This window comes from Narcine bancroftii, chromosome 4, assembly GCF_036971445.1.
Source record: "Narcine bancroftii isolate sNarBan1 chromosome 4, sNarBan1.hap1, whole genome shotgun sequence".
NCBI classification, from domain to species: Eukaryota; Metazoa; Chordata; class Chondrichthyes; order Torpediniformes; family Narcinidae; genus Narcine; species Narcine bancroftii.
In genome coordinates, this window is record NC_091472.1 from 228965029 (window position 1) to 228980577 (window position 15549).

Sequence of the window (15549 nt, forward strand, 5' to 3'; positions counted from 1 at the left end):
CTTGTTTGTGATCCATTTCTGATTTGGATTGTTTTTTTTTGAGAAAAGATTTCCCAGCACTACTTGATTAAGGACTATTCACTTTCTAGGTTCAGGCACGTGGTGATTTGTTCAAGGTCATAGAGAAATGATGTGTGGAAATGTGCCATAATCATGAACTAGAAAATGGGGGAAATCTTTTGTACACAATTCCCTACCCCATCCAACAAAATGATTAAGAAATCTATGAATTTGCTCATTCTGTCCAATGGGAAATTGTACAATGTATTATTTCAATCCTTCCAAAAACACTCAACAGCACAGCCACATATAACATATTTTATTAACAGCAACAATGTTATATATGCAAGTTCTGAAAGGTTATGTAGGAACGACTGATATTTTTAGCCGTAGCATTAAATCTTGATGCAGAGGTTTTCAGAACTTCTCATCCATTTTGATCATGCGACCAATTTCTGTAACACTAATCTTCAGTGACTGGAGGAGGTGACAACCTCAATTGGAAGTTCTCATTTTGGAATACACTATTTGCCACTGAGCCGGGACGGAGTAAACCATGCTTGTCACTGCTTCGATTGCGAGAGAGTTCCGTGAGAATTGAAAGCTGCATGAAACAAAGAAAAGCACATTTATAATTATTAGACAGCCTATTAAGTTATTACCAATACATTTCAAAAAAATTCCAAAAGTAAATACAGTAAAACTGTTATCTGGAATTCAAGCAAATGGCAAAAAAATACAGAAAATAAAAAGCTAAAAAATGCAGATTTAAAATTGGCATGTCTCGCTATTAGTTCACCAGTCATGCAACAGACAATCTTAAGCAACCAGAAAATACACTTATCTGCTATATACCAATCCCCATAGGTGCTCGATAGCTGTTATAATATTTTACTGTAATAAGATTTCACCATTCCCTTTCTTGGACAGAGAGACCCAATGCTGAATGAAAGTTTGGAATTATAAGGGACACTGAAGGTTAGTACAGTGCAGTACCGGCCCTTCAGCCCATGTGTTGTGCCTACTCTAACAACTGCCTAGAATGTCACAAAAATATAACCCTCCATTTTTCTCAGTTCCATGTACCTACCACAAGATAAGCACTGAAACAGACTCCTGCAGTGGCTCATAGGTAAGGAAGGCTCTTCAGTGCCCTCAGTGTGATAATAAAGGGTAGAAAAGTCTCTGTCATCCCAACAGCATCAGGTGGTGTGTGGCTGAATTCCCCAAATCGAGAATTCTCACGCATCCCCTGTTAGGGGAGTGGAGAAAGCTCAAACTGGAGACGTGGTGAAAAGAATATGATACCTGCAAGAGCCAATAGTCCTTAGAAGATATGAAAAGAGTGTGAGTAAAATGCTGGAGAATCTCAGCAGGTTATGTACCATCCATAGAAAGTAAAAGGCAGTCGACATTTCAGTCCTGAGCCCACCTCGGGAGTGTCGACAATCAGGCGATGCTTGAATAATAAGGTGGGGGAGGGGGATGGGGAGGAGGTGGAAACAGGCAGGAGGGTGGGAAGAGGTCTAAGAAAGGTAGGAAGAAGGAAGTGTAGTTGTTGGGAACAGGAGGAAGGGAGGCAAAGAGACAATGGAAAAGACCGGGGGGAGGGGGCACAGATAGTTCTGATGAAGGATGACAAAAGCAACTCTGGTAATTGTTAATTTTAATGATCCAAGTCAAACTATGAAAGAAATGAATGAGAAACAACTCAAGAAAAGATATTTAGAAGATCAACTGCAGGCAGTCTGCGAAAAACTAAAATGGACAAAACAAAAAAAGAATTGGAGCATAAAGATGAAAAATTCAGAATAGAGGGAAAACCAGGATCACTGATGAAGAGAACTGGGAGAGGATACATCTTCCCATTTCCATTTACCCTCCTTTTAGGGGACAATGATGGTGACCGTCCACTTCCTCACAAATCTGGCAATGAATTAGCAAAAAATAATCCATTGTGATCATTTTCAAAAAATTGAGATTGAAAATTCCCATAAAAAACTTTCAATGCAGCCGGGTAACGAAAAGCAAATTTATAACCCTTTCGCCTCAATACTTCTTCAGCGGAATTAAATTCTTGGCGCCTTCTAATAATTTCTTGACTTAGATCAGCATAGAAAAACACTGTTATTTTGAACCATCATTGGAGTCTGATTTTGCCGCGTCTTCTGCATCGCAAGTCGTAATATCATTTCTCTGTCCTGATATTTCAAACAATGAATCAAAACTGCTTGTGATGGTTGACCTGGAAACTTTTTTCCTCTGTGCTCTATGTGCCTGGTCTAGCTCCAAACCATCCAGAAAAAAATTCATTAACCAGTACCTCAAGAATCCATTTCTTAAAAAAAAAAGGATCTCAACCTTCCATATCTCTGGAAGACCTACCAATTTCACATTATTTCTTCGACTTTCTCTAATTAGTCAATCTTCTTCAATAATTCCTTCTTCTGAATCCCCCAATCCACGAAAGAATCCTCCACTTTTTCAATTTTTTGTCTATTATGATCCACTTGGTTCTTACATTCAAAAAAGGCTTCTTCAATTTAAAAAAAATTATCCTGTACAGTGTTCACTGTTTTTATGCATCTACTAACATCACTTTTAACTACAGTCATTTCTTTCTTCATAGAAGTCATGTCTTCACACATACTGTTCATTTTCATTTTCACTTCCATAAACCCTTGATTTATCTGTGTAGACATCTGCTTTGACATATTTTCCATTTGATGAGCAATCCCTTCCAATATTGTAAACACAGAATCCAGTCCAGATTCCATCACTTCCCCTTGAGGCCTACCTTCTCTGGTCCCAGCCCCCATATATTCTTCCTATGTTGGTTCCAATAGCACTGGGCTCTCTTCCTCTTCTGACACGATGATTCCTCTTCCAGTGTGACTGCGGATCTGGATACCCATCGACAGTGCACTGACCTCATCAGCCCGCCGTCTTTCGGGTGCGCCCACCTTCTCTAATAATTCCCGAACTCGTGATGCACCTCGCATGGCCGGAAGAGTCGTCGACTGCGCAGGTGCGTCCTCCAATGCTACACTACGCACCCCTAGACAATCAGGCACTTCTACAGGCTCATGTGTCTGTCTCCGCTCGGCCAATCCGCCCGTGTGCCCGGGCTCAAGCGGGTGTGAGTTAGGGCCGGCTGAGCTCATCACAAAACCGGTGCCATCTTGCGGATACACGATCGGCGCCGGTGTAATACTCAGCCGAGCAGGGGTCCTTTGAGGCTTGGGAGCTCCAGTCAGTGACTCCATGGCTTCAACCTGGTAGGTAGGCCTCAAATTTTCAATACCCTTATAAGGTATTTTCTTTTGTAACTGAGTTTTTGATTTCTTCACGTTTGTAGCCATTTTAATCCTCCACTATTCCAAAGTCTGTAAATTCTATTTTTAACCACTTTACAACTATTAAAATTGGGTATTTATAAGTCTAACTGGGGAAAGGTGGAACTGCACATCTTCTCTCTTGCCACACCCCCTCAATACCTCTTCCAATGAATCGAATGAGAAAGGGAATTGGGAAGCCCTGGTTCTCTTAGCAACCCCCTTTTCCCTGAAGACTTTGCAACAAAAGGTAAAATACAAAATGCAGATGACCAGGGACTGAGACAAGAAATGAATGTCAGGAGATTTATAGCTGAGTCCTGAAAATGAGAGGTGATGATGCGGCTCTAAGGCATTTATAAATTACATCCAATAGACGGAGTTCAGACACTATCGGTAATGGTGATTGGTGGTGAAAGTCAGAGACTCTGTGTAAAGGTTATGGAAGTAAAAGGACAAACAGAACAGGAGATGGAAGCAGCCTGGGAAGGCCTGCATGGGAGGATCAGGGAAATAAGTGGTTTGCTGGGGACTGGCTGGAGATTGGCGGAAGACTGAAGGGGTTTCAGGTATAGAAAATGGGATGCGAGAGGGTGCCAAGGATGCTGAAGGTCACTTGATCATGTCGGAGGTTTGAATTTGGAGCTTGGGATGCTGCTGGTTTGGACTAAAATTTGTGCAGTTCCCGAGACCACATGAGCACTGGAGATGAAACCATGGGCACTCAGTGACTCTGAAGGGACTCTTTTGCTTCTCGACCTCTGATTATAAGGAGTGCTGGGAATTTTCTGCTGATGGCAAATTTTTGTGTGTCTTATGGCAATCTAAAGGCAATTTCAAGTAATATATGTTTAATTACATGACAATAAAATGAAAGAATTTCGATTTGACGGAATATATCTCCAAGTGAGGTAATCAGAATGCTGCATGTCTGTTAGCCATGGGCAAAATTAACATGCTCATGTCAAAGTACTGAAACTGACCATCTCTGCAATTAACACAAAACACCTGGGGTGCGGGGGAGCAGAGGTCCTGCTTTGAAAGACGGCATGAACTGATGGCCACTGTAATGGAGAGGACTACAGAAATAATCACTGTTCGGAATGGACATATTAACTCAAAATAAACTGCTTCCTGATTTTTGAAAATGAGACCTGGTCCCTCGGCATGGTGGGGGCTGAAACTTGGAAGAAACACCCCATGTGGACAAGCAATAAAAATGATCACTGTAAGTTAAAAGCGTGGATTGTAACCTCCCTGGGGAAGCTGCCCCTATCTATGGACCAGTGGCCAATTGGTCTAGCATTGATGGTAGCCATCCTCCCGGTTGTCCAACAGCTGGAAAAGGACAGTGTTTTGGTTAACACTCAAGCACCTTCCAACAGTTTGGTCTGGCTGGTATGAGAACTGAGTAGATTACTGGAGAGCTGACCAGTTTATCAATCTCAAGGCTGCCCTGGTGGCTGACCAAGTGACAATATTTAATACTCTCATTCCAAACTTTAAAATGTGCTTGAGTATTTTATATTTAATACATGAAGAACCTTTGGGAGCCAAATGGGAAGGCCGAGTCCTAGGGAAGAAGGTCTGAATCCACACAGCCCATGTGAAATGAGCCCTGACTTCTGACAACTAAAAATGAGAATAATATTGTTAATGGGATGATGAAGGTTTGTGAATTACATGCCAACTTATTTTTGTTTATGGTCTCCAATTACACTAATGAAAATAATATCTCCAGTTGTTGGGATGCTTACACGTACCCATAGACAATGTCCCCTTGAAGGTTCAGTAGTCAGTGTGTGCAAAAATCTCATGTGGTGCAAATGTTTTTCCTGTGACAAAAGTATGTGCGCACTGAATGCAAGCATAAACTTAAAATTATTTCAAGATAATTTTGGCACAGCCTATCTCTCATGGCTATTAAAGCTGCATTGGCATGTTTTAACATAATACAAGTATAATTGCATTCTACAAAGTAACGTCGTTAAGGTTTTTGGGTAACTAACATGTTGTGCGCACATTAATTTCTTTTGTGCACTGGTTGCAAAACGTGTGGGCGCACGCACAGCTTAGCGGGAACAGTGCCCCTGGTTATCGCTATCACCTCAAGAGTTGGAAGGTCACAAGCCTCATTGTGCTTGGTCAGGAAATAAGTAATAGGAATGTGACCAGAACTAAAACAGGGCAAGAAGAGATGATTGGTTCATGATAAAACAAGTGACGGGTCATGGTCCGAGGACATTGAGATGTTTATCAAAATTAGTTAAGGTATATTTCCCATAATGATATGCAGGTTGTCTGTGGATGTAAGGTGCATGCATGGTTACTTTCAAACTGGAGGGGTAGGCCATTTAGAATGGGGTTGAGGAAAAACCTTTTCACCCAGAGTTGTGGATCTGGAATGCTCTGCCTCAGAAGGCTGTGGAGGCCAACTCTTTGGATGCTTTCAAGAAATAGTGAGATAGAGCTCTTAAATGTAACAGTCAAGGAATAGGGGGAGAAGGCAGGAACAGGGTACTGATTGTGCAAAATTAGCCCTGACCACAGTGACTGGTGGGGCTGGCTCAAAGGGTCAAATGGCCCAGTCCTGCACCTATTGTCTATTGGACGAGGTCATGTTATATGGAAAGGTGTAAAAATAACAGAGTGGTTGTCATTGGGAGACTTCAACTTAACTATGGGATGAAGCAGGAATTTATAGGAGAGTAAAAAGGGAACAGATGGTCTCAGGGAAAAGCACAGCAGAAATGTGGAGGATGATTGGGTTCCACAATCCTGGATAGGATATCCCAAAGATGCAGGGGAAAGCTGGTAGGGTAAATGAGCCATGGTTGATAAGAGCTAGGCAAATGGAAAGATACACAAGGTTTAGGAAGCAAAAGGCAGGAAGGATGTCAGAATTATATGGTAGCCAGGAAGGAGCTTAATAAAGGACTTAGTAGAAGAGGGCATGAGAAGACCTTGGCAAGTAGGATTAATAAAACCCCAAGGCGTTCTACACGTACGTGAGAACAGAAGAATGACGAGGAAGAACAGAACTGATTAGGGATAAAGGGGAAAACATTTGTCTGGAGACAGATGAGGTAGGGAAGATGCTGAATGAATGCTTAGCTTCAATGTTTACACAGGAGAGGGACCTTGGTGAATGTGAGGTCTGTGTAAAACAGGCTAATGGGCTGGAACATGTTGAGGTTAAGAAAGAGGAAGTGCTAGATCTTGTTAAAAATATCTAGATAGTTAAGTCCTGGGTCCGGACAGGATATACCCCAGTTACTACAGGAAGTGAGGAAAAAGATTGCTGGGGTATGGGTAATGAGCTTTGTGCTCTCCTTGGCCACAGGAGAGGTGCTGGAGGATTGAAGAATGGCAAATAAAAGTCCCTTGTTTAAGGCAAAAAAAACAGAATGCTGGGAATTATAGATCAGTGCCTCTTATGTCAGTGGTGGGCAAACGACTGGAGAAGATTCTTCAGAGCTATAGCTAGCATGACTTTGTGAGAGGTAGGTTGTGCCTCATGAGCCTAACTTAATTTTTCACGAAGGTGACAAAAGAAATTGATGAAGGCATATGTGGTATATATGCATTTTGGCAAGGTGTTTGTCAAGGTTCCCCCATGGTAGGCTCATTCAGAAAGTCAAGAGGCATGATTGTGGAAATATGGGCTGCAAAATGGCAGATGGAATTTAATGAAGACAAGTGTGAGGTGTTATATTTTGGAAGGACAAACTAAGGTAGGACATGCACAGTAAATGGTAGAGCATTGAGGAGTGTGGTAGAACAAAGGAATCTGGGAATACAGATATTTAATTCCCTGAAAGTGGCATCACGGGCAGATCAGGTTGTAAAGAGAGCATTGGCCTTCATAAATCAATGCACAACGATAGGAGTTGGGATGTAATGGAAAAAATTTCCTTCCAATAATTCTGTAAAGAGGGACAGGACCAAAACATATGTGTAAGGGAAGCTATTTCCAATTGACATTTATCACATATAGGATCGATATGAGAATAAAAGCGATGGAGTTTATCTTTAGACATATGAGCTCTATGAACAACTTTAAACTGTATTAGTGAATGTTTTGCACATAGAGAAGAAGAGTTTACCAGTCGCAGAATTTTATTCCAATTTTCATTAGAAATATGAAGGTTGAGTTCTCTTTCCCAATCGTTTTTAAACTTTTCAAAAGTCCCAGAATTTATTTTTGTAATTATATTATATAATTTAGATATCACACCTTTTGGAGGGAATTTTGAATATAGTATATCCTCTAAAACAGTCGTAGTCTCCCGATTGGGAAAAGAGGGTAAAGTCGAAACTAAGAAACTCCTAATCTGCAAATATCGAAAGAACTGAGATCGAGGTAAATCATATTTCATGGATAATTGTTCAAATGACATGAAAGAGTTATCCAAGAATAAATTGATTTATTGAATATTGATTTACGACCACATCCCATTACTGCAATTTTTGGATTACCTATGATAGATTTGACTTATTTATCTCTTCCTGCGGATCGTATGATTGCTTTTCTTACACTAATGGCTAGAAGATCTATACTATTAAATTGGAAAGAGGTAAATCCTCCCACTGTTTTCCAATGGTTTACCCAAACCATACTATGTTTAAATTTAGAGAAAATTAGAAACTCTGTCTATGAATCCCCTTCTAAGTTTGAGTTAACCTGGAGACCATTTATTCAATATTTTCATTTGTGGTGAGTTGATCTGGCTCTGTTTTCTTTCTATGATTATGTATGATAATTGGGCTGTAAGATGAGATCGGAGTGATCGGCGTGGTTTAGCTATATCTGTAGGTTTTTTTGTTTTTTTTTTTAAGTTTTTTTTAAAGTTTTTTTTAAATTCAGATTTGTTTTTTCTTTTTTGGGTTTTTTTTTCTCTTTTTTCATATATTGTTATTAATTATATCTTTTTTTTTAGAGATAGTTCACACCCTAAACTGATCAAAAATTTTTTTTTATGATATATTTTTATTCTGTAATATTATTGTTTAATATCTCTGTATTAATTCATTACTTACTATGTATTTTTTTAATATCTCTTTGAACTGTATGTGTTTATAAATTATAATAATAATAAAAAGATTGAAAAAGGAAAAGGAGTTGGGATGTTATGGTAAATTTGTACAAGACATTGGTGAGGCCAAATTTGGAGTATTGTGTGCAGTTTTGGTCACCTAACTACAGGAAGGATATCAATAAGATTGAAAGAGTGCAGAGATGATTTACTAGGATGTTGTCAGGACTTGAGGAACTGAGTTACAGAGAAAGATTAAACCGATTAGGACTTTATTTTCTAGAGTGTAGAAGAATGAGAGAAGATTTGATAGAGGTATACAAGATCATGAGGGGTATAGACAGTAAATGCAAGCAGGGTTTTGCCACCGAGTTAAGTAAGATTCAAATTAGACGGCGTTGGCTCAGGGCGAAAGGGGAAAAGTTTTAAAGGAACATTCATGGGAATCTCTTCACACAGAGTAGTTGGAATGTGGAATGAGTTGCCAGCTGAAATGGTGAATGTGGGCTCAATTTTAACATTTATGAAAGATTGGGACAGATACATCGATGGGAGGGTTATGAAGGGATTTGGACTGGGTGCAGGTCAGTGGGATTTGGAAATAATAGTTTGCCACTGACTAGAAGGGCCAAAGGGCTTGTTTCTGTGCTGTAATGTTCTATGGGATGCAAGGAAGCTTGGCTCATTGGATTTGGTCTTGGCTTGCCTGTAGAAAGCAGAGGGTAAAAGCAGATGGAACACATCCTGCTTGGAGGTCAGTGACCAGCGATATTCCACAGGGATCTGTTCTGGGACCCAGCTCTTTGTGATTTTTGTAAATAACGAAGACATGGAGGAGTGGATAGGCAAGTTTGCAGATAATACAAAGATTAGAGGCGTAATGGATAATAGAAGGCTGCTGTACCTAACAACAGGTTATAGACAGGATGCAGAGTTGGTTGGAGAAGTGGGAAGTGGTGTTCACTCTGGATAAATGTGAAGTGATGCACTTTGGAAGGTCAAATGTGAAGGCGGAGTATGTGGTTAATGGCAGGATTCTCAAGTGTGGAGAGACAGATGGATCTTGGGTCCAGGTCCATAGATCTCTCAGGATTCCACCCAATTTAATAGGGGGATAAAGAAAGGCAGGTGATGTATTGGTCTGTAGTCTGGGGAAATGAGTCCAAGAACTCTGAGGTAATGTGGCAGCTCTACAAAACTGTGATCAGACCAGTTTTGGTAATATTACAGGAAGGATGTAGATGGTTCAGAGAGGGTGCAAGATGTTGCCTGGATTGGAGAACATGGTATTCGAAGAAGCAAGAATGACAGAACTAGGGCTTTTCTCTTTGGAACGTTGAAGGATGAGAGGTGACTTCATAGTGGTATACAAGATTGAGATGCTTAAATAAGGTGGACAGTCAGCATCTTTTTCCCAGGTCAAAAATAGCAAATACCAGAGGACATCTCTTTAAGGTGAGTGGAAGAAAGTTTAGGAGAGATGTCAGAGATAAGGTTTTTATTTTTACAGAGGGTGGTTGGAATGCACTGTTGGGGGGGAGTGGTGGAGTCTGGTACAATAGGGACATTCAAAAGATTTTTAGATTGGCACATGGATGCAAGAAAAATAAAGGGTTATGAATGTGAGGTAGGAAAGAATTAGCTTGTCGTGGAGTAGATTTACATAGGCTTGCACACCATGGGCTGAAGGCCCTGTGCTGTAATGTTTTCCATATTCTAAATGGGCGATATTGTGCCTGGTATTGGTCACGTTTCATCCTTGTCTGAGAATTCTCTAATGTCGAGTATAAGACAGAAGAGAACAATGCTGTATGCAATAGCCAGAGTGATTAAAAATAAATCTTAATGATGAACAAGGTATTAGAGCAGTCAGAAAATCACATTGCTGAGGTTCGAGACAAGATTAGTGCCAAAACAGTGGTCATCAGGAAAACTGTTCTGCAGAATGTGACGGGTTTTGATTGGATCTTTGCAGAAAATGAAGGAATTTGTGTTCTGATTGTTGTACCTACATGCTTGGTAGCTCAGAGGACATTAAGGAATTGACAGGTCATATTAGATAGAAGGTGAATTAATACTTAAATATTACCCTATGGAGTGATTAGGTTCACTTGGAACATCTCTATTACAGAGAATAGTAATGATTGGAATAATTAGAATGGCCTTGTATGTGATTAGATGTCTGCGTGGTACTGCCAGCAACTGAACGCTGCTTCATTTAACGGACTGGCAGACAGTTACTAGTCAAATGAAGTCTATGATCAGTGTCAAGCCCCTCGGAAAGGGCTAGATATTTGAATAAGTAGAATTGAAGGGGGGATCATAAAGGTTCATTAGCAGTACTTGACTTGAGAGAAAGATGGGGAAAAATGTGCATGTGTGTAAAATTAATCAATGGCATTGTTTGAACTAACCAATGGGAATGCAGCTGTAAAAAGCCTGCAAAAATGAGCTGGAATCGTGGTCTTGAGCAGGAGATGAGCTTTGTTACATAACTGTACGCTTGGTTCACAAAGGAACAAGGTAATTGCATGTGGCATTTGATGACGGACTCGTCTGTTGATGAATTGATGGGGAAATCTTCACAATACCCCACTCAACAGTACTGTGAATTATGAGGAGAGCAGTAAATTGCAGCATTATTCAAAGGGCTGGTGAAACGGGTAGATGCATGATGGATGAAGTGTGAAACCGAGAAATGTGACATAATGTATTTGTTAGAATGAATGCGGAGAGGAAATATGGAACAAAGAGGGGTGCATAAACAGGGAGACCTGGCATATGGATGCATGAGTCATTGAAAGTGGCAGGACACATTGACAGTGGATTTTTTTTTAGATAAGGCTGAGAAAAGGCACAAGTGGAATAACTGATGATGGTCCTGAACATAGATCGCAGAGGCTGTTCCTGTTGTTGGAGGACTAAATATCACAAGTATAAAATGAAAGGATAACAATTTCTACAAGGGTATTGTGGAGAGCATTCTGATTGGTTGCTGTTTGGTATGGAGGTACCAATGCACAGGACAGGAAAAGCCTACAGAAAGTTGTGAACTGGGCCTGCATTGTCATAAGCATCAGTCTTCACTCCATTAAGGACATCTACAAGAGGTGGTGTCTCAAGAAAGCAGCCTCTCCATCCAGGCCACACCTTCTTCTCACTACTAACATCAGGAAGGAGGCACAGGAGCCTGAGACGCACACCCAATGGTACAAAAACAGCTTCTTCCCCTCTACCATCAGATTTCTGAATGGACAATGACCCACAGACAACAACTTTTCTTCCTTTTGCTCTAATTTATTAATTTTTTAAAATAGTGTATTTATGGAAATGTAATTTAAAGCCATTTTTTGTACCTGTGATGAACAATAATGCTATCGCATAACAATGAATTTTGTGGCACGTGCTGAAGACAGTATATTCTGAATCTAATTCCAGCACAAGGAAAGGCCTTATCCGCTAGTGTAAGGGTGGAATGCTCAGCTTGTTAAGGTGTTCTGTTCTGTTGTGTGCAGAAAGAGGGAGCTGGATAAATGTATGGCAAGGATAATGGGGTTGGAAGGGAAAGAGGGTAGAATAAGTGAGATATTCTGTAGAAAGCTGTTATGGACAGAATAGGATGTATTTCCTCTTCCCGTTGTTAAACAAGAAAATCTGGAGACACTGGGATCGAATACCATATGCAAAAGTGCTGGAGAAACTCATCAGGTCATGCAGGAACCATGGGAAGTGAAGGGTAGTCAACATTTCGGGCCTGAGCCCTTGATTGGGAAATCATCAGGCCCAAAACATTAACTACCTTTTATTTCATATAAATGTTGTGTGACCTGCTGAGTTTCTCCATCACTTTTGTATACTGCATCCTCCTGTGCTATAACTGTTCTAGGTTTCCTTGAAAGTTTGACGTTATCACTTGTGATGGTGCAATTAATTTTTTCTTTGGCTTGCCTTGAAGTAATGAACAACCTTTCGACGTGGATGATGAAAGATTAATTCTGCCCTTCTTAATCCCTAGGCCATCAGGCGTTGATGAAAACACCAGGAACATCAATTTTCCACTGAAGTCTTTGCCTTCTGATTTTTTTTTTTCCTCTGTGAGAACCTTTCAACATTTTTTCTTGCAAGGGAAGGATTATCCCCTCTGCACCAAGTGACTTCTAATGACATTGGAACCCAGCCTGAATGAAGTCAATCCAAACCTGCCTCTACTCCAAGGACATGAGGAGTCATGTGATGGAGTAGTGGCAGGTAGGAGGATACCAGCCCTCTCTAGAAAAGAAGGAAAAAAGTGAAGAAAAAGCAAAGCCCCAGACACACAAATCACACAAATAAAAAATAAAGGTGTGGAGAAAATGGCACCTAAGAAAGAAAAGCCAAAAACAACGGGAAGAAAAGAAGAAAGAAAGACAACGGAAGAGAAAGGTGAAGGCCTTACCTGCACAAAAAAGCAGGGACCCGCCGTGGAAAGAGAAGCCCACTCCCCGAGATTAGTGGAGACCCCGCAGGGCCAAGACCCACTAACCGCAAGACTGCAAAAATGGCTCACAGAGCCAAACAGGAGTGAGCAACTGCGCATGACAAGGACAACACCAACGAGAGGGGGGGGGGGGGGGGCCAGCTGTGGAGTGAAACTCCACAGCATGAACAGCTGAGAGAGACCTGACAGCAGGGCTCCCAGCTGGAAGATAAAGAAAACAATGGGAACGGGAGGGATGAGAAAGAAAAAAGGAAACTAGAGACACAATAGATAACCAGCCCAGAAGAAGAGGACCAACATCAAGACACCATGGAAAAAAAACCCAACAAACTGAGACAATCAGCTCAACAAGAAAGTCAGAAGAGACACAGATACAAGGAAGAGAAATAGAAAACACAAACCCAAGAGCAGACACAGAAGAAGAACACCAAGCTCTGCACAGAGGAATAGGAGGTAAAATGAATGGACAGTACATAGATAAAAACATTTTTCAAGAACAAATGAAAGCATTAAAAGAATGGCTGACACTAGAATTTAGTGAAATAAAAAGAAAAATGAAAAGTACAGAAGAAAAAGTGAGTAGAATAGAGCTGGTCATAACAGGGAAAAGATTAGAAAATGTGGAAGAATGCTGTAGATATGGAAGTGAACGACTTAAAAAGAAAATTGGAAGAAAGTGATAAAAAAGTTAAAGAAACACAGGAGTTGTTAGCTCAGAAGATGGATATAATGGAAAACTATAGTAGGCGAAACATTATAAAGATGGTGGGCCTAAGGAAGATGAAGAAGGCAAAAATATGAAAGAATTTATAAAAGAATGGATCCCAAAAGTCCTGGGAATGCCAGAAGTGTAGGAAGGAATGGAAATAGAAAGGGCACACAGAACATTAGCCCCGAAACCACAGTCACAACAAAAACCAAGATCCGTTTTAGTAAAATTCCTGAGATACATGACAAAAGAAAATATATTGGAGAAGCCAATGAATAAAGTGAGAGAAGACAAAAAAAACCACTGGAATACAAAGGTTAAAAAAAAAATTTTCTACCCAGACTTAAGTTTTGAGCTCCTGAAGAAGAGGAAGGAGTTTAACACAGCAAAATTGATCCTATGGAAGAAAGGCTATGAATTTATGTTAAGATATCCAGTGGTGCTTAAAATAGTTATCCCGGGGCAGCAAAACAGACTGTTCTTGGATTCGGAGAAAGCACAAGAATTTGCAGAATGCCTGCAAAACAGAAAGAGATGAAGAGATGTAACAAGAACAAAGAACGACAACAAACTACATATAAAGAAGTAAAAATAATGTATAAGAAAGAACTAAAGGAGGGAAGAAAAGGGAAGTGAGGGAGAAGGGAGAAAAAAAGGGGGTTAAAAATAAATACATTGATAAATAATAAATAAAACAAAGAAAAAGAGGAGAAATGAGGGGGCACTTTGTTGTAATGTGAAGATAAAAGTCTTTTCTGGACGGGGGTTGGGTGGAATAGAATAAAAGTCAGTGCGAAATCAGTTGACACTTGCGAACGGGTTTGCAGTCTGAATGGAGAGGGGAGTTGTGGTTGCCTGACAAGGGGAAACTCGGTGGGGGAGGGGGGGTGGAACACATGGGGTTAAGGGAATTTTAGATGTGGGAATGGTTGAAATATTTTGTTTTAGAAGTGTTGTCATACAGTGCTTTCAAAAAAAGAAAATTGAGAAATGGAAATGGGGAAAAGGGGAAAGGTGGTGGTGAGGAAGCAGAAACTAGATGTAAACAAAGTATGAAATGGCCATGTTGAACTATATGACTATAAATATCAACAGAATACATAACCAAATCAAAAGGAAGAGGTTATTATATTTACTGAAAAAAGAAAAAAATAATATAGTATTTGTGCAGGAAACGCATCTAACTGAAGTGGAACACAAGAAATTAAGGAGAGACTGGGTGGGCACGTAACGGCAGCATCATATAATTCAAAAGCCAGAGGAGTAGCTATATTAATCAATAAAAATGTACCAATCAAAAGAGAGGAGGAAATAATAGATCCAGCAGGGAGGTATGTAATGATAAAGTGTCAGATATATTCAGAACTCTGGAATTTGCTCAATATATATGCACCTAATGAAGAGGATCAAAAGTTTATGCAAGATATCTTTTTGAAGATTGTAGATACGCAGGGGAATATATTGATAGGAGGGGACTTTAACCTTAATTTGGATTCAAAGATGGATAAACCTGGACAAAAGACTAGCAGAAGGAACCAAGTAGCCAAATTTATGGTTAAATCAATGCAGGAAATGCAACTTATAGATATATGGAGGAGACAACACCCAAAGGAGAAGGAATACTCATATTATTTGAGTAGACATAAAACATATTCAAGGATTGACCTGTTCCTGTTGTCAGCCCATATCCAAGGAAGAGTTAGGAAAACGGAATATAAAGCTATATTGTTATCGGATCACTCACTCCTGTTATTAGCAATAGAGCTGGAGGACATCCCACCAAGAACGTATAGATGGAGATTAAACACCATGCTACTTAAAAGACAGGATTTTAGAGAATTAATTGCGCACGAAATTAAAATGTACTTTGAAATAAATATGGAGTCAGTGAAAGATAAATTTATACTATGGGATGCAATGAAAGCCTTCATCAGAGGGCAGATAATAAGTTATGTAACTAAGATGAAAAAGGACTACAATCGGGAAATAGAA

At 40.0% G+C, this 15549-nt stretch overlaps 1 protein-coding gene across 3 annotated transcripts in view; it reads right to left on the minus strand.

Annotated features, from left to right (window-relative positions):
- Positions 1–304: 304 nt before the first annotated feature.
- The window catches only part of vps8 (VPS8 subunit of CORVET complex), a 681049-nt gene continuing 665804 nt past the window's right edge, over positions 305–15549 (minus strand). For all 3 annotated transcript variants that reach the window (XM_069934259.1, XM_069934258.1, XM_069934264.1), the window contains one exon: positions 305–604. In XM_069934259.1, the coding sequence (XP_069790360.1) occupies positions 464–604 (141 nt within the window). In that variant the 3' untranslated portion in view covers positions 305–463. The remainder of the gene's footprint in view (positions 605–15549) is intronic.